The sequence below is a fragment of the Pogonomyrmex barbatus genome, unplaced genomic scaffold, assembly GCF_055798465.1.
Source record: "Pogonomyrmex barbatus isolate J1 unplaced genomic scaffold, ASM5579846v1 scaffold6, whole genome shotgun sequence".
NCBI classification, from domain to species: Eukaryota; Metazoa; Arthropoda; class Insecta; order Hymenoptera; family Formicidae; genus Pogonomyrmex; species Pogonomyrmex barbatus.
The window spans coordinates 8,516,753-8,537,222 of NW_028297160.1; the positions used below are offsets into that span (position 1 = coordinate 8,516,753).

At 36.7% G+C, this 20,470-nt stretch overlaps 2 protein-coding genes across 11 annotated transcripts in view; one reads left to right on the forward strand and one right to left on the reverse strand.

Annotated features, from left to right (window-relative positions):
• LOC105424892 (zwei Ig domain protein zig-8) overlaps window positions 1-20,470 on the reverse strand; it is a 95,814-nt gene that overhangs the window by 64,875 nt on the left and 10,469 nt on the right. For 7 of the 8 annotated variants that reach the window (XM_089082917.1, XM_089082918.1, XM_089082913.1 and 4 more), the window contains one exon: window positions 1,020-1,195. In XM_089082917.1, the coding sequence (XP_088939043.1) occupies window positions 1,020-1,195 (176 nt within the window). Of the gene's footprint in view, window positions 1-1,019; window positions 1,196-1,786; window positions 2,383-20,470 lie in introns of those variants that run through there. The other variant, XM_089082919.1, reaches the window with a different exon arrangement.
• Window positions 1-20,470, forward strand: part of LOC105427947 (DNA helicase MCM9) — a 105,335-nt gene that overhangs the window by 53,209 nt on the left and 31,656 nt on the right. Inside the window, exon 2 of one of the 3 annotated variants that reach the window (XM_089082906.1) lies at window positions 20,192-20,262. The exons of the other annotated variants lie outside the window; for them this stretch is intronic. Coding sequence (XP_088939032.1) covers window positions 20,192-20,262 — 71 coding nt within the window. The remainder of the gene's footprint in view (window positions 1-20,191; window positions 20,263-20,470) is intronic. 3 annotated transcript variants of the gene reach the window in all.

The window sequence follows — 20,470 nt, forward strand, 5'->3', positions numbered from 1 at the left end:
GTGTTCGTACTTCGGCGTAGACGCTTTAGGAATTTTCCCCTTTTCCTTCGCATTCCTCCCTCTCCCCCCCCCCCTCCCCCGCTATGAATTTCTTCCGTTTGCCCGTTACTTCGATTATAGTTATACGAATTATATAAAAAAAAGTAAAAACATCCGTTTTTCAGCTTCAGAGCTTCTGCTCGCGTCACTTCATATCCACGAAAGTCTAATGGGCTCGGATCCAATGGTTTACCATAAATTTAACATAGAAACACTGAAAACTAACGATACAATAGACTGGCTGAGACGCGCGCGAGAGCCAATGCTGGGAGGCGAGACCCGTCGTTGAAGAAAAGCCTCGCTAAGGCGAGCCATACGTCTTCGTTAAATCTATGCCGCGTTTAGTCAACGCCGCGAGATACGCATCGGGGAGATTTCGCCTTTGAAGGAAACACACCGACGTCTGTGTCCCCGCGGCTCCTGTCATGATATATCGTCACAGACACGCCATTTCCTACGCCCAGACCCGCGTCTACGGTGTATGGAACGCTCTCTAATCGCGGCCCGCGATATTTATTGGCGGCCCGCTATTACGGAAGCGACAATTTGTCATGTCCCTGTATTAATTACATTAGGTTTCCCTTCTGCAGATAAGGGGGTTGCTGGAAGCAACCTGTTTGAATCGAAGCCGTCTCCGGCAAATTTTCAGATTAATTGCCAGTCGGGCCAGTCACAGTGCTTGTTTGCAATTAATAATGACACGTACGTACGTACGTAACACACGATCTTTGTTAAATGTCTAGGGATGATTTATATTCTGAATAACGCAAAAAATGAAATTTGCGATTCAAATTTCATAATTGTATATCTTTATAGCTATGATTATATAACCTTCGGCAGATTAAAAATTTAGATTTTGATTTTACAAGGGTAAATACGCATGCGAAAATTAAATTAAACTGATGATTAATTAAATCAGAAAAGCTCCACCGTTTGCAAGAGGATATTGTGATAGCGAAATGAGTGAAGAAAAGACTTACTACTTTATCGCCCAAATTTCGCACACGGCACGGTAGATATGCAGTTTGTCCCACAAATGCACTGACATTCGCTGCTGTCGGCTCGAAAACGGGTAGATCTTCCATCAAATCATTACTGGCATCGTTTACATGCCGCTGCACATCTTCGTTGGATGTTTCGCGTACGTGTGCTGACGCTGAAAACAAAATAACTAATTTCAGAACAAGACTTTCAACGATAGCGTTACGATTCTCTATAACTTTATAAAATCTATTATTATGATAAACTAATTTTTTACGTTACGCTTTTATTTATTCCATAATCATATTAACGTACTTACACATAATAAGATAAAGAAAAAAATAAAAAAGGAAGAATGCATAAAATGTTTCAAACATTTTTTTCATTTTACTAAAGGAAGAATGACAATTAAAGATGATGAGAGAGAGAGAGAGAGAGAGAGAGAGAGAGAGAAATTTATAAAGAAAAAAAATTATAAAATACAGACGCTGCTCTCATTTTTATGTACAATATGCAAAAGATCGTATAGAAATATTAAATTACGGGTTAAAAGAAGAATGTCTACTTTTTCAACGCGTTCGCAACTTAATCACTCATTCATTGTATAGCTAGCGCTGCGTGATGCGAAGAAGCACATGAAACGTGTTCTATCCTCCGTGAAACTTATACGCGAAATTCTGGACAGGAAAGCAACGCTCGCCGACATCTCCCGCGAGAACGCAACTCTGAATCTGCTGTGAGCGCGACTGCTGGATATACTACTTACAAGATACCAGAATCCAAGTGCATTATAACTAGCAAGTAGCGAACTGGCGCCAAGCGAGCAAACTCAGCTCATTTCTTAAGCGTAATACGCTCTTCGACATTTCGGCGGAATATCTTATGGAACATAGCTATGCACTTTGCTTCATTGTATATGCTCGTTTGTACCTCCATAGAATTCTGCCCGTCTCCTTTCTTCTGCCCCCGATTCGTCATGTACCATGAAGAATAAGCATACTTTAGCGACAATATTCGCTCGTCTTTATAATGATAAAAGATATTATATGTGCAGCGAACAACGCGTGTATTTTATCGAGAACACATGTTTGCACTAGCAATTTTATTTCCAAAATTTTCGACGAGATATTGTAGTTAATAAAAAAAAATACTAAAATGGAAACAAACTCATATTTAACTGATAACACATTTCCATTAATTTACCTGTAGAATTAATTGATTTTGTAATAAAAGAAATTGTTTGGGTATCTGTAAAAACACGTTTTGATAAATTGGATTAGGGACTCATGCGATTTATTATCATTAACATTCGTATCTGTTCGTATCTATTTTCATAACTAAAAAATTTTCTTGGTATGTAACAACATTTTAATCATGAATAGGAAACATATAACTAAGTATATTATTAGTGGAATCCCTAAATAAATCATCTCTGTTATTTTATATATAAACTTTATTTTATATTTTTTGCATATTTTTCTTTCTTCATATATATATATATATATATATATATATATATATATATATATATATTGTTGAGTATATAAATTTATATTTGTTAATTTTATGAAAGAATAAATATATTACAATTCTATGAATTAATTTCAAAATTAGTATTTGAAAATCCGATTACGATGCAATTCGCAAGATAAATCACGAAAGATAAATTATAAAGAAAGGGTAAGTATTCCGTAAGCCTGATTAACGTTTTCGCAATTATTTGCTTCACGTGTGCGAGTGGCAGTGAAATAAATTCAATTCGCATACATTCCTCTCTTGCAGCCCATCGAATTTATTTCAAATATGTATGTCACGTAGAACAGTGACACGTACAGCGGGGATCGCGTGAAAATCAAACTTTCAAACGATTTCGATTTTGGAAGATTATGACGTGCACATTATTCACACAAATTGTATAGGATAACCACAAATATTATTTCACAATCAACACAATGACAATATAATCTAGTGCAATATAATCTAGTGCTAAAAGTTCAACTATATAACGAAAAAAGTTTATTATTATTATATATCATCTTTTATTTAAATCACGTAAATTTTAGCATTTTTTAAATATTTTGCTAAATAAATATTCTTTTCTAAAAATTCCCACATAAAGTAATCATGCTTTTATTTTAATTTAAGCTTCAAAATCAAGAAATTGTCTATCTACATAGTTAATATAATGTTTACAAATTGATATAAATCCAAAAATCTTGGAAAAGTTATTACTTTTATCGTAACACTTGGTTTTCTGATATTTTTGACTCTTTTATTCGCTAATCTGGACACGTGTTGCATAAAATCTTCGAACTTCCTGAATAAGCATCATTCAAATGGCGGTCTGTACGGATCGTTCTCTGTTCAGTATACCTTCGGAACAGTTAGTATATTCTCCATCATCATCAATCATCATCAGACCGAACGACGATACTCATTGGCGGGTGACAGGGATTGATCCGAAAGGAAAGTTCGTAATAGAAACTGGCTGACTGTGAGTCCATTAATACAAAGAAGAAAACTGAGTGACGTAAACACATATTTTATTTCTGTTCTTTTTAGAGATTTAACTTTTATCCTTACTCTTTACCTTTATCCTTACTCTTCTTATTGTTTATTTGAATTTTAATTACCTCGATCATTTTGTCTCAACTCATTATGTTAATATTTTTAAGTACCTTCATGAATATTCATCATATATTTATCAGTTTACCAAACACTGTACAAAATTTGGAATAGGATATTATTTTTGCACGTAGTGATCCATGAAAAAGATCTTGCTTTAAAGTAAATTAACAAATTCTGCAAATTTAAATTCTTCATTTCGTTCCATCACTATATTGTCCACTTCGTGCCGCTGCAATATCTCAATTGAGAAAAAATACGGTTCTCTCGTAACCCCAAAAAGACAAACGCCTGCCAATCATCGAGTATCGTCCCCTTTCGACCCTCGCTCGCGTGCAATCTGATAAATTTAATTGGATGAACCTGCGTGCGGCGCGAGGGTAAATCCACGGCGAACGCGGGGAGGATTGCGAGGGGCTTGAAATGCGGATGGCTATCGAATTATCAAACGAATCTGCCCAGAACAACCCGCTGACATCGTAACTCGTTGAGCTGACCGTTTCGCATAAACAACGCCAAAAGCCCGCGGTATCCTCTTTCAATTTCATCGTACATGATGTTACGCTCATCACTCCCAGGTAATCTGCACCTACTATCACTTAACGTGTTCAAAGTTTCCGTTCGAAAATTATATTAATAAAATAGATTTATTGCAATGAGTATCGAGAAAATATAGCAAAAAATAAATTGTAAATTTGCAAAATATTTTACATAATATATTTAATATTTAATTAAACCAAACTGAGAAACGCAATAGTTTTTACGTGTTCCATTATATTCTGAGTAGGATCGCCATTTTAAACATAAGCATGCGCACAAACGTATCAAATAGTACGAGAGCATACCAATGAGATTTACAAGTCGGAAGTTAATATTGACGCAGTTTATATGAACATCTTCGTTTGGTTTGCTCGAGAATCGGGAGTAAATATTAGTTTGGTTCCATCACTACCTCTCCCTCCATCCCTCTTCTAGAGCGATAACGCCCGTATACATACCCACTCTACTGGCGTTATACAAATGACCAACACTCCACCCCTTTATGCCTCCACCCATGGTAGCACGGGGTAAAGCCCTGCCACAGCTCCTGATAACTCCAGATTAATTGACAAAAAGCCACCGTCACAAATAAGGATGATGTACATTACCTGAAAATCGTCCTGCATCGCCATTATCACGATCTACCACTTCGAATGGCTCTCCGAAAATGGCTCTTCCGGCTTGGACGGAAAAAAGAATATTAAATTAACTCTTTTAACTCTCAATTTGTTTAAAAAGAACAATTCCATTAAGAAAACGTGAAACGACTTTCTTCTAAAGTAATATACGAACGAGTACAATAATATTACACCATAAAATTAAGTAAAGTAATACAATATTACATCTTTTATAAAGTATATAATCTCTTACAAAATCTCTCCTTCCTTTGCGTATGTCATGTGAAATACTAAATAAATGAAATTTCCGGAGCTAACGTATCTAAGAGCAAACGCATGAATCGGATCAACAAGCTCGCGGGAATAATTTCCACTTCAGTTTTCCTCAGGCAAATACGTTAGAGTATTTTCGTGTTCTGAATACGGCCGTCCGGGAATAATTTCCACTCGTCGCAAGCTATCGCAGGCGCCACCTCTGCAAACGTCCTTGCAACCCCTGCGCGAATAGTCACCTTACGCTCGTCACTTTTTATCTCGAGGACTTTTTTCGCGCCCACAGATTTCGTAATATCATAAACCCCGGACGCGTAAATGTGCCGTAAAGTAAGATTGCTGCTTCCCTCCATTGCCATTGTCGTTTCTATATTTCTGGGGATATTTTTCTTTGTCAAAATGTCGTACCCCTTTAAAGGATCGGAAAGGAACGAAATCGTCCACGTGTGTGCTCTGGTTCCAGTTTTTATCGGTACTAAAAGCGTCTGGTCACGCCAGACGAATTATATCACATTCGATGGCTGTAAATTCGCACGCGTCATCGCATTAATAATTAAACACGCATTCACGCTTTTTACGCCTATCGCCTACCGTATTTATGAATCTCGTTTTGGCTTCAGCTATATCGTAATTTAACGACTGGCACCTAAAATGAGCATAGATAAGGCTGGATGCATTCGTGGAAATGTACTATGTCATATCAGGCAAACATTTTCGCACTGCTTCATAGATGAAAATGCATAATGTATGACATGCATTAAAGCTCTTTTCGTTTTTGTGGTTTATATCCGGAATGGATAGTTAATTCCTTTGCATCCGGGTTTTTTATGATACAAGCTTTATTTTTTTATGTATACGTAAGATATATCTATTCAAATAACCAGATTTTAAATTACTAATATTTTAAAATATTAATAAGATTAATTTATTTTTCAAAATTTAAATTGTTGCTTCATCTCGACTATCTCATAACATTTCGACAAATAAACGCGAAAATACGCTTGCAACCGAGGAAATTAATATAATTTCTTATTGCTTTTGTATTTCATCCGAAGGACGATAAATTGAGATAAGAAATTGCTGTCTCTCCAGGGACAATACATTTTCGTAAACTCTCGTGTGAAGTCACAATTACTATAGAATACTAACATAACGTTCCACAAATTGCCACGCGCTAAATCTTCTTGGACTACTTCCTTCCAGATCCCACTTTCCTTACGAAGTTCCTAATTCGCGTGTTCGAGCGACCGACATTTTTATTTCTTGGAAGCATTATCTCGGTTTTCCTCTGGTATATTTCTTCCCGGCGCGCTTCTTTTCTCGTACTCGGTTTCTTAACGCGGATGACGTGCTGCAATTCTGAGATCTGCACGCGCAAGCAAAAACAAATTTCGATTCGGCTAACGGATAAAGAATAACGTCCCCAGCATTCGTAACTCGCAACCAGAACACATATGCATTTCGGGCTTGCATTCAGAAATTACTTTCGATTTAGGATACGAAAGGATTATCTCCGAATCAAAGGAAGCAACCTTACAAAGTGCAACGTTCGTAAATTCGCAGCCTTCAGAAAATACATTATCAAATAATTTTTTTAATGCGATACTTAATCTATACGAATAATAATGAAGTAACGTCCAACTCATACGTTTCACTTTAAATTATTAATTCCGACTTCCGTTGTCTTACTTGGGAGCAACAACGAGCGCTAGTATTTCAACGTCCAACCGTATCGTAATGCACAATCCAGGCAAACGCAAGTGCGAGCAGTAAACGGGACGGCCTCCATGTTTCATTCAAAATGCACTTAGATAAACACATACGAAAGCGGCACACTCGGCGGGGAACAAATCTCCTCCGCCGTTAGAGCGGCGGGGAAGAGGAAAAAAAGAGAGGCGGAGGCGGAGGAGAGAGGAGGACATGGAAAACAAGAGAACCGCGCGAACTCTGAAATTATCCAGTGACACGTTGACACAGTGGCATGACTGCCACGCGGTCCTTCCGCGCACCAACACCGTCGCTCGAAGGTGCGCCTACGATGTGGCGACTGGCAGCATGACCGCAGTTTACGAGCGTTGCGGCGAAAATATACGATCCTCCCGGCGGTCTAGCACGACCGTAAACTTTCGTCCTCCATTGTTTCGAGCGGGAAAGGCAGAAAAGGCCGCCGGCGGGGGTTGCCGCCCGGTTTAAGGGGTGCGCAGCGCGCCCCGATACGACGCGCGAGATTAACGACGAGATTATTTCATAGTTTCGTGGGCAGGTCACCGAAATGACGCCGGCACGTTTTGCAAATTCAACGACGATTTTCAGGTTCAGGACGGGATTTACGACGTGGCGTGGCGAACGGGAAATCCGACAAAGAATGGGACTTCGATACGGCTGAGAAATGACAGCCGAAGAGGAAAAAAGAAAGTTTTATTTATTTATGATCGTCACTTATGATTGAAAAGAATGAATACGAATATAATTGAAAAATTGTAAAAAAATATGCTACCATAATCGTTCAATGAAAATGAAAATCGAACCGAAAGTATGCTTTCAAATAATTGCAATATTATCACTTGGATGTAAGATGATATAATTAGTGATTAACGTGAAATTCTGGATATCTATGATTTTCTTTGTTATATAAATTTATAATTAAAATTTTATATTAAGATTATTTAAGCAAAAGTGATTCACTATTATAATTATTCACTATTTGTTTTATTAACAAAATTGTTAAGGTAATCATTTTTATCAAGTGGAATAATGTTGTTAAATTATTCTTACACGAAAGATTTAGGAAATAAACATCAAATATAAATTTAATTTTTGCCGAAATTATTCTTGCGAGAAATTATAATAGAGAAACTACTACAATATGCGTAAGCACAATCGAAAATAATCAATGACCTACTTCCATGATGTATTAAAAAGGGACTTCAAAAGATGTTGCATGAACTGCATTTGCATACCTGATTACGTGTACGTTCAGTATACAGACACACGTATTTAGACACTTCAAACAGGCGTGGAGGTAATGGATGCACTCCGCGTAGTACTCACTATCAGGTACCATTTCAGCACAAGTGCTATAACGATGCTTAAAGCGGAAGTACGCTCGACGTTTAGCACGATATAAACTGAAGCACGATTTTTAATTAAAAGAATGACAATGAGTCTCAAATCTATTATCAAGTTCATTATTCCACAGTTTCATATATATCTATTTAAAAAACAAAAACGTTAATTGCAGTCATTAAATCATCATAAGCCTTCCTATTTCATATATCAATAAAACTTTTGCAGATTAATACCGTCTGTTATTAATTAATATTTTCAGTATACTCTACTTAAGTAATCGTAAGTGGCAATTATTTTTACACGATTTGGAGAAGTAGATCGAACAAAACTGATTTATTTATAAATTTTTACTTATATTATTAAAGTTAGAATAATTTTTATAATGTTTTCTTTAATGATTAATTCTAGATTTTGTTCTTTTTCGCACTTTATTATTTTTCATACAACCGGCTTGAAATAATCCGCTCAAGTGAGACTAACCAGATCGGTCGTTGTATGCGAAAATTTAATTCCGGCCAATAAGAAAGCGGTGACATTTTCATATAAAAGTTTCGCGACTCTTTCGCAATAACCTTGGTCGGATTTTTCGAAATCTTCGAATACTCGAGACGCGCCTGTCTAAACCCGTCCCGCTTCCGTTGCGGTAGTGTCGACGGCTCAAGACTGTTTCCAATTTGACGTCGCGGGCGAATATAATTTTTCTCGCTTCGCCAGTAACTTCGGGAAACCGTTTACGAGCTTAAGCCGCCCCAGTTAGAGATAGAGTTCTTTCGTGCAGGCGGCAACTTCCGGCCGTCGTTGACTTTGCCTGAATTTTTGCTACGCGCGACAACGAAGAAAATTTATCCTATAAAAACTTGAAGCTGAAACAAATAAATAACAAAATTTTATTTTATTTTAAACGGACTTAACAAGAACTTTTTAACAAGTATTTACATCTTGAAGATAAATTGCGAGGATTATTAATTTACAGAGAATCGTAACAGTCAGTTCTTGCGAAGAAAAACTCAATTCTGAATTAATCGAAAAATGTATCATTAAAGGTTAATACAATGTCGAAAAAATACTCTATAAATAGAATGTAACAGCGTGTAACGCAAACGTTCGCTATATAACGCCATCCGATTGAGAATACTTCCGCGGCGACGACATGTCGGCGCTGGAAGAAGCTTCTCGCGTTTTCGTAGGTGCTATTGAGCGACGAGATTTTGAGGGAAGAAAGACGAAAAATTTCTACGAATTGGATGGCGGGATTGTGCTATGACGTCTGCCTTTGCCAAATTCCCGCGTGTAATAAGTATGCCACGTGCTTCACATATGTATTCTATCTGATTCTTTTCACCATCGACTATCTACAAAAGTTTTGCAAACTTTATCCAAATATAATTTTAAATGTAATTTCTGTGCAAGAGATTTTATCAAATCGGGAAATTTCGATATTTAAAACCATTTATAACAAAAGCATCTTAAAAATAAAAATTATAAATTTAAATGCAAGAAAATTAATACTTGACAAATAGATTTTATAAATTAAATTATTCATTGTTAGCTATTATAAATCAACTGTTAGGGAAGATGGAAAGTTATTGCATGACATAAAAAATACTTTATCTTAATAACATTTAAATTATTAATTTAAATGTTATTAAATAATTCGTATATTTTAATATTATACACATTCTGATATCTTTTTATTTTATTTATTCAATTTTCATTATATTGAAAAATCGACGTCTATTTAATATATTCATTTCTTATACGTTGAAACTGAAAATTAATGACAAAGCAGACATAATTTTGTGTTGAAAGACACAATTTTGCAATATCACGGAATGAAACTCTCTCGGATTAGTATTTACAAATGAATTCGATGCTGTCAGTTTCACGTGAAATATGTAATACCGCAAAAAGTCATGGCGTATATTTCGAGAACTATGAATGACTACGCAAAGAAAGCATGGATAAAGGATACGCGTGACCTCATTTATCGAGATCACAATGCGTGAATACTATTTTTTTTATATACAGTACTATCATCACTTGAATTGGCTTTCTTTGAAAAATATAATACAAAATTTTTTTGCCCTTTCGCGCTACTGAGACAAGATTCTTGATTTATGTATTCAATACACACATGTATTCAACACCCCCCCCCCCCCACACACACACACACACACACACACACACATGTAAATAACATGTAACATTCCAAAATATTAATTTCGAATCTTCTTAAACTTCTTATAAAGTAACTAATCCATAAAAGTTAATAACTTTGATTACTTTCACTACATACTATCACTTACATGACTATCACAATATCTGATTCAAAAATTTGTCAAAAATTCGTAATTCAATGAGTAATGTTGAATAAATAACAAATTGACAATCACACAATTAGCCTAATAAAAAAAAAATAATAATAATAATCCAACCGTGAAAATGAAGATATTCAAGTTAACTAAAGAATCCACCAGTTAACTGAAGAAGGGACGTAGAAGGAGGACTGAGATACAAATTATCAATCATGCCAAGAACAATCTTACAGTCATGCAAACGTGAAGTAATGTAGCGAAACTGGCAAATTTCGTCGGACGCGCGAAACTTCATTTCATCAAATAGAAACACAGAGATTGCTTGAATTACGGGGTGTTTATAATCCGTAACACGAAGCTGGCGTAATGAGAGATATCGTGCGGGTGTACTACGGATATACGTGCAAGCACACATGCCAAGCACGTGGCATTCTACGGTAAGCATGACGATTTCTTGGAAATGTTCCTCTTGTTTGATCTACCATGATGAGTGACTTCATGCTAGCTCTCTAAGAGTCGCTTAAGCGTCTGTTTAAAATTCATAGAAATTTCTTGTCTTTAACATTACAATAATTACGTTTGCATCTATCGCACGTATTTGCTCAAGTTAAATATGAACCATTTAGATATAACTCGTGTTAATAAAAGAAAGAAGCTTTTTTATTATACTACATTTCAAGAGGTACGTATGACGGTTTAGATAAATGGACTCTAAAAAGCGGTGGAATGGGAAGCTCTTATTCATCGCGCTGCCTGCCAAAATTTAATGACCTGAGGTAGATAAGAAAAAAAAGTATACATGGCAAGTAGGGAAGAGGATAAGATTGACGGCGTATCGCTTCAAAGTCATAACGCGAGATTGTGGGTGACTCTAGGAAAAAGGAGGAACCGCAAAAGAGGACGTTCGACTTGCTAATAAAACCGAAGCCGATCATCCAACTTGCCAGGCACGACCACGTGAAGGCAAAGAAAACGGAAGTGGTAAAAGAAGGAACGGATGCTTCCACGCGGAGGCGCAGAAAAACGAGAAAGGAAAAGGCAGAGAGAGAAATCCTTCGGAGAAATTCCACCGTGCGGTTTGCTCTTTCTTGGCTCGCGAGACTCGTGCGACATTTACGCACGTGTGTGTGTGTGTGTGTGTGTGTGTGTGTGTGTGTGTGTGTGTGTGTGTGTGTGTGTGTGTGTGTGTGTGTGTGTGTGTGTGTGTGTGTGTGTGTGTGTGTGTGTGGGCACATGACACATGTCGCATGCGAAGCATATGCGTTTACTTTACGATTGAAATAAGAAAGCGTGCTTGTAAATTTCGTGCGAGCGGTATTCCTTAATGTGGTGATTTCAAAAAAAAATGTCAAGCGTAGTAAGACAAATTGTAATTTTACTAACGAAATAAAATTACTAAATATTTTTTTTTATTAATTTTAATTTATCAGAATAAAATTAAAAATAATGTCTAAATTTATGGATAAAGATGTTAATAAATTAAATAGGCAAGCGAGAGATATAAAAGAACTTATGTAAATGATTTTATTTATTAATATTTATTAATATTGTTAATCAAATTATTTGCAGCGACGATAAAAAGTTTAACAAAAAATTTACAATAAATTATAACAAGTTGGCCTGCGCAAAAGCAAGCAATAAAAATATGTTTATGGTTAACTGTCGCTCCTTGTACTTCCCATATTGTCCAGCGGGCTCCACACGAACGGGCAATTCGCCTGCAAAAACATACCCCGCAGTAAATCTCTGAATTACATCGCGCGCGATAAAATCAAGCGTGTCACAAGCCTGTACGCGAGGCTGTATCTGTGAGCGCATTTCGCGCATGGTCGCCGGAAAGTTACGATAACGTTTGCCTGGGCATTAAAAACGAAGTAGGGAAGAACACGGTGACGTAAGCGGGAGGGAAGAAAACGAGATAAAGGTGGGAAAAAGGACGACGTCGGGAGGGTGCGATGAGAAAAGTGAAGCCGGTCTCGCGGAGAAACTTGAAAAATGCGGCGGAGAGACGAGGGATCTCTTTCAGCTTGCTACGTCCGACGTACGTGCCACGCTCGCCTTTCTAAAAGAGGAGAAATCACTCGTACGCGCACAACCACGATCCAAATTCCTATTAATCAGATTGGGTAACACGATATCACGATGGCTGTCCGCGGCAGGTTAAAACGAGGTAAAAAGGTTTCCCTTTATTGGAAGTGAAGTTAAATCGGAAAATCGCTTGATTGCGACGGAATTACGCGTTTCGTATGTCGATTGGAAAATTTCCGACGACTATTTATGAGTTTCAGCTTTTTTGTTCCCATTGTTACTATTACATGAATTAAGTGACTTTTGCAACGCTCTGTGTCATCCCTTTATCACACGATCCGAATTACAAAGACAGCACATTATTTCTAATTAACTATTTCCTTCCGTGTGTTTTAAAACGTTATTCTTTTGAGTTTAAATATATTATTGGGTTGGAAACGTAGTAGAATCTAACTTCTTCCCATCTCGGAAATGCGGAACGTCAAAATGCTTTTCCCGACAATGAATTCGGGAACTCTTCCTCGACGCTTTTTGACGCATCAATTTTCGAAGTTACGCGTGGATCGAACTTCTGCGGAAATACGCCGGAATTTCGGATTGCGCGGAGCGACGCGACGGATAATGGCCGAAGAAAGTATTACACCTCGCCAGTCGCCATTCTCCGACCTCAATTTTCTCTTATCCGCGGTTTCGGCGCTTTATTGAAAAAGCTGAGCGCGAGTGTGGCGTCAAAGTTCGCAATTCGCTCGGCAGCGTCTAACCGAAGCGACAAATCGGAAACTGAATCTCATCTCCGTACTGTTCACGTTTCGTAGAAAATGATCAAGCTCCTACATCGTGTCACTTTTAATATTAAATAAAAGCGTGAAGGCGCTTTAATTTTGAAAATTGTATTAAATTTAAAAAATGCTAGTAAAAAGAAGTTCCGCTTTATGTATAAATGGTGTTATTATGCAGACACTTAACGGATATGCCTTCTTTTTAAATTTAAAGTTTCCTATTTTTTCACGTATAATGTGGTATTAAATCACTTGGTCGGTGCTTTTACCAGTATTTGAATAAAATATATTCTAAACTATACTAAATCTCTGAATGCACGATAAATAGATGCATATATGTATTTAATAATTGTAATCAAAATTTAATCTACTTATGTTTTATATGTGTGTGCTATTATTATATTATCGGATATATTATCGGATATTATTTAGAAAATGCTTATGTACAAACAAACAAATTAATTGTAATAGGCAACATAGGCAACAATAATAGGCAACATCTGTGTATTTATAAACATGACATAAAGAATTAATTGTTTATACAAAATGTTAATAATCCATATTTCTCAAGAAATAAATTTTACATTAAATTTGTTTTCTTTTTATATAAAATCTTATATTCTTTACATATTTGAGAAGAAATAGAATAAGTACTGAATGGATTTAATTAATATATTTGGAGAAGCCACTTCCATTACAAACTCTGCAGATACTTGTTTGCACGTAATGTAAGGAGCTTAATGATGATTGTTCTCTTAGAATAAGCTATGGATTTCAAAGTGCATCTACGACCGAATCAAGAGGCTAGCGCGTCAATGCTATTAATATATTTTATTTTCGTTTCTGTATTCAAACCAAAAAAGAATTGTACACGAAAGAAATAATAGAAAAATTATCTTACTTTCTTTGGCAATTAAAAAAATTAAAAATTTAGTAAAAATTCAAGTAAATCGAAATCAGTTAGAATACGAAAGACGAGATAAAATTACACAAATAGACAAAAGTTTATGGTATATGGAAGATCGATTTTTCAGAAATAGAATGAAATAAATAAATAAATATTCCAACGAACGTTACGACGGAAATGTAAATGTCAATCGTCGTTATGCGGTAGGTGGAAGTCCTGAAAAAATATACGCGCGACGCATCAGCACGAGGATGTTACGGCGTGCAACTTACGATGCAGAAACACACCATAATACGTCAAATTAGTCATAAAGCGAAATACGTCGTGTCGGTGAGGTTTATTTGTGAGCCTTTGTAGGATTAGTATGTGAAGTCCAGAAAGCGGAAGTCGCGGAAAACGAAAAAAGACCTTCACGCAGCACCGCGTTCAGCGCACTAGCAAAAGCTCCGTAACAAATTCACATGCAGAATAAATTATACTCGACTTTGTATACGGCCGTGTTATATTCAACGAAGCTTTCACATCCATTCCAGCCTTACGCTTTGACAACGCAAGAAGATATATTTATACATTGAAAAATCCATATCTTTTTAAATATTAAAGTACTTATTATTAGTAGGAAATATTATTCTTCCCATTAAACTGATTGTCAGTTCGTTTCATTTTGATCTTTAATGATTCATTGAAAAACGCACATAAGGAAAAATACAAGTTTAACGTTTTATTAATTAAAATTTAAAAGAGTCGGGTGAGATCGTTCAAGTTTCCTCGAGTCTCTTCGCCAAGCGTTTCTACAATAAATACATACATAAATAATTACGCATGTCATTAGACGTAAATAATGGTGCGAGGGATCTCGGCAAATACTTGTGTCGGTAAACTGCGCTCTATGGACCCCGCGCCTGGAATGTCTCTTACTGGGTCATTTTTCACGTTCGTACGAACGCCACGGCAGCGCGAAATGCATAAAACGACGACAAGAAGCGCGCGCCGTGGTAACGTACACGTCCGACTCCACCCCCGCCAGGCCGAATGGAAGAAGAAACCATGGCAAATGCTTTCCGGAAACCCATTGGCCCGTCAGCGCGCGCGTATCGGGACTGAAATTGTCGAAGAAACGAAAATAAAAGACGGACGCTCGCGCGGACGCTCGGAACGAAGGATCGATGGAGGAATTTATTGCTTCGCAGACTTCTTAAAACCTTAAGAAACATAGAGTGTGAGTTGAAACACGTAGCGTTGATCACAATGGCTATTCTGGACAAAGCTTGAATGACGACTTGCAATTAAGCGATTTCAAATATTTGTAAATGTCTTTTTCTAAGTGACGGTACGTAGTAATCTACAAATCATTATTCTTCAAATATATATAGATTTTTAATAATGAGTGATCCTGTATTAAAAGGATCTTAAATTTAAAATGCCAGTCTGTTAAACGTCTTTTTTCGTTTGCGTTCGTTCTGATATTAAGCACCACAAACTAACCGTAATTTTTTAGCCAGAATATGGCAAATTCTGGCATAACATTTTCTAGCGATAAACCGGCCATAATTTTCTATTCAAAGTTTGGTGAGTTTCAACTCAGATGGGACTATTAAAAATGAAGCCAGGACTTTTAATAGTTAAATAGAGCTCTCATTAAATTATACGCCACGTACACAAATATTAGTCTTAACTAATTGAACATTAATTGCACGCAAATATCATTTTCTGCAGTTTTATAAATAATTGGAAGATTTAATCATTTCTAAAATTCCAACAACGATACGTAGTTCAATGATACACGTGCTTGAAACTCTGCATATTCCATGAACAATGCTCGGAAAATTATGGCACGATGTCAACCTGTGGACCATATGGTATACGCTCGGTAACCCGGAATTCATATGCGTAGTAATAGAAAGCCATATCGTATTCCGTGTAACATGGTTTTGACATTAAATGCTGAAATTTTATTGCAATATTCTACGATTAATAATCGATTTGGACAACATGTTGAGAGAAGAAGTTAATTAATTTCAAAAATCTAAAGAGCGAAATTTTTTATAACAGATATTTTATAAGCTACACTCGAAATACGCAATTTAGAATAGTTTATTTTGTAAACCTTCGTTAGAGAAATATTTTTTAAATTTTAATATCAATTTTGTGAAAGAGTAGGCAGTTAAAAAATTTTTAACAATACAATAAAAAATATACTCTTTTTCTCCTTTTTCCGCAAAAAATCAATAAAATAAAAAATGTTATTTTCCTTTTATTTTCCTATTAACGATGGGAAGCCAGTGTCTATGGAACGCTTTACTACCCATCTCAAACAATTCCTTGTTGTTCGCACCATAATTGTGCCGCGTTACTAAAGCTTCCTCTAACTAAATGTCCCTAAAATGCCCATCACACGTCCTTCCCAGCGTGCGGAGCACGCGAGTCTCATCATCTACGTCAATCGAACTCGAGTCACGCGCATAGACATCGATTTAACGTACCGTAATTAATCTATAAATATCACGGTACGACGGTGTCGCAGGAACGGAAAGGGGAATCGTCGACAAAGTGCGACAAGCCTGGGAAAGGGCTTGCCGAGCCCTCGCTGGCAAGCACTGGACCGATGCAGGGGTTTGTAACCCGTTAACTCGACTGTGTGCCACTGTGATTTAGAGGCACCTCGCGTGAACGTGTCGCGCGCGCATGCGGATCTGCTACGACAAACGAATGTTTTCCTGTTTATGTCGGTGAAGTCGTAGCCCCCCCGAATGGATCGACCACGGGACTCCGCGCTTTTTCAGTCAGCCGCTTTTTCCGACGTTCTATAGTCTGTCTGGCGTACGACTCGCTCCGCACTTTCATCGACGCTCCGATTTCGAAAACGCGATTAACACCAAGCTCGTTTTTCCTTTGAATACATGTATCTCGTCGAGCAAAAGGTACACTTCCAATGATACCTTTTTGACAAAGGTAACAAGTCAAAGCTAACGGCAATGTTGCACTTTTATTTATTTAATGTAAATGTAACGGGGAAATGTAACGTAATTATAAATTTAAAACGTACTTTGAAAAAAGCATAAGTATGACATTGTTAGAAATGTTACAAATAAGATGAAGTATACGGGTTGTTACAATTCTATACTGCAACTGTTTGGTGTCTGTACGATAACAAGTACAAATAGATAATTCAAAATGTATGGTATGATTTGTGCTTCACGTTTTTAATTTAAAACAAATATTTATGCTTCTACCTCCCGTTAATGGAATTCTCTTCATAGCCTATTCTATTTGTGCGGATCGTTGCGCTTTGCTTAGACGTTCATGCTTACGAATCAAATTCGACGAGAATTCTAAAGTAATTTTGATGTGATCAAATATATACTCTGACAAAATGTGGAATCGAATTCGCATTTTTGATAAAAAAAAAAAAAAAACTAGAGTAGATGAGCCACTCTGTGTTAAAACAAGCAGTAAAAGACAAATTGGAACGCGTAGCCGGTTTCAAATCGGTCCAAGCTCATCGATCTATATCAGAGAACACCTGCAACCTAACGTGAGTGTATAAAAAGCGCTCGCAAGCGGAAGCCAAAGAGGCTAGAGGACGGACGAAGAGGAGTTCGCGCGGAAACGAAAATTTAATATGAAAGCGTCTCTCGTCCAAGTGATTTTAATATCGCACAGGCAGATCTCTCTCTTTCTCTCACTCCTTCGATAGTAATAGTATCTACGTGTGCATGTACGTGTGTGTGTATAGATACGTTGGCTCCTCTATCCGGCTTTGTTAATAAAGTCAGTGGCATTAGAGAGTCCCCAACTTGTTTCCGCTGTTTTACGCACACACCTATACGCGCGCCTATAAGCGCGCACACGGACACAGACACGCGAAAACTGAACTGGCCTGTTGGAGTATCCAGGAATGTACCTGAAAGATTTGCTCCGCGAGATTGGCCCGAGATAAAATAACAAGAGGTGAGGAAGGGCAACAATGTTGCTTTACTCTATTTAATTTAACGTGTAAATCTGAGGAAATAATATTGCGACCGCAAAGCGCGCGGGGCACCATTTATCTCATTGTTATCGGAAGGTATTACGGTGTAATGCATGAAATTCGTTTTGTAGACGGGATTCGATAAAACGGCGACTGTTTTCACGTCATTATAAATCGCTTATGCAATTATAATTGTTCGCGATAAAAACGGGAGATTTCTCCGAGTAAGTGCAGGACGTTTGTCTTCCAAAAAATGTCGTTATGTTTTTTCCCTAATTATGTCGCTAATAACGCACTTCGTCACTCTATGTACGGTACATAACATGAAAAAAATCTTCTGCGTATTATTAGAATATCTCACTTTCTTTCCAAGTCAACAGGAGACACTTCCGACGATTCCAACGAAGACACTTTCGCGAGACATGCCGTGACACGGAGTGATATCGTCGGCAAGTTGGACGCGTGAAACGTCAGAGAGTCCGCGTGCGAATTTTCGGATGCAATTCGAAACGCTTTGCGGTAACTTCTAATTAGCGTGACTCGTCCGTCTGGCGACGGCCGAATTTCGGCTGGGCACGTTGTCGGCGTGCGAGAGTCGGAGGAAGAAGGAGGCTAAACCGCAATCCGCCTAGGAGTAGCGGTGAATCATTCTATGAGCATAAATTAGCGCCCCGTCGCAATGCCGGTTAATTAATTAAGGTAAATTGCGTCCTAAGCGTAAGTAACTGCCGGCGCCCGGGCTACTCCTCACCCGTTCCGTCCTCCCGCGTGACGGACCTACCGCGATCCTCTTTGGGTAACCGCGCGATGCGTTTCCGGCACAAGGGAGGCAGTTTTGCTTGTCTCGATCTCGACATGGTTTGACTGCGTCTCGTGATGCTTGGCAACCAGACTCGACTGCTCGTGCCGGGGACAGCGAGCTTTTGCAGATTTAACCTTTTTGAAATCGCGTATTTCGTGCCACAAATTTAATACTTTTTTTTTTTAGTATTTATTTTTAGCAAAATAATTTTTCTCCATTCTGCAATGATAATGTAACTTTATACCGGCAGAATATTATATCACAATGGTATATTAATTGATTTTGTTAATGTTAACTGAAAAAAAAATGAATAATACAATAAATAGATATAAAAAGTTAATAATCAAGTCAATTTAAATTCTTATTTAAATTGATGTTACACTCAACTATCTACAAACTTGCTTTTCTCGTGAGATAGAACAAATCGAGTTGCAGCTTGCTCTATTGATAGACACTCGGTTCGTTTCCGCCAGGCGAGCATAGTTTGTTTTCGGTTCTCGCTTTCGGCGATACGTAGTCGGTATTGTCTCGAGGAAAATCGAGCAGCAAAATCGAATTTACCGTCATGTATTATAGTAAATGTAAAACAGCTTTCTCCTATCGAAAACTTTTTTTTGTTATCTTTAGAAATTCTCTACATTCACAATTATTTAATAGATTGCATTTAGAATCAAATTTTTTGTTTTTTTTTATTTCATTTTTAAAATATTTATAAATTTTAGAAAATTATAATAAATTTAGTTTATATAAGAATTCAGTTCTTACTTTATGTCTAAAATAAATGAACAACTTTCTAATTTAAGAACTCTTCGAAAGAAGAGTTTTTGTATTCAGTAAAAATTTTGCGATTTTAAAGAAAAGTAAATTAAATAATATTAAAAAAATTAATCTGTAAAAATTTTAAATAAAATGAAAAATGGACGAAGCATTTAAATCGGAATTCATAAATTGCCGACAGCTATTAATTCCATTAGAAATTTAAATTAGCCAATAAAGCAGTATTTGAATACGTCTGAAAAAATATTTATAGTACATTATTTTATAGTAAAAAAAATGTATTTATACTTTAAATCATTTAGAATTTTATTGTAATCATGTAACAAAAAAGTCAAGTTTGAAACATTAATTGTATAGAAACATTAATTGGCAAATGTCAATTAAACATTATCTCGGGTTGGTGTTCTCTCTGCCGCGTGAGAATCAACACGGGACTCAAATGTTTAGACCGCTAAAACCAGATGTTTAGTTTGCAGGGAACTTCAAATGTGGCACTCGGTTCAAGAAACCAATTAATGCGCCGCTCGTGTTCCTCTGGAGGTAAGTAAACTTTGCTCGAAAGTACTTGACCAAGACCAAGACTATCTTCCTTGTTGCAGCACAATATCTCATGTTTAAAGAATTTAAACATTTGTAAAGAATTTTTATCAATACTTAAAATAAAATTTATATCAAATATATTAATAACATAGGAAAAATAAAAAATTAATCAAAGGCTAGTTTACCGCTCTTCTCATTTTAGTATAAA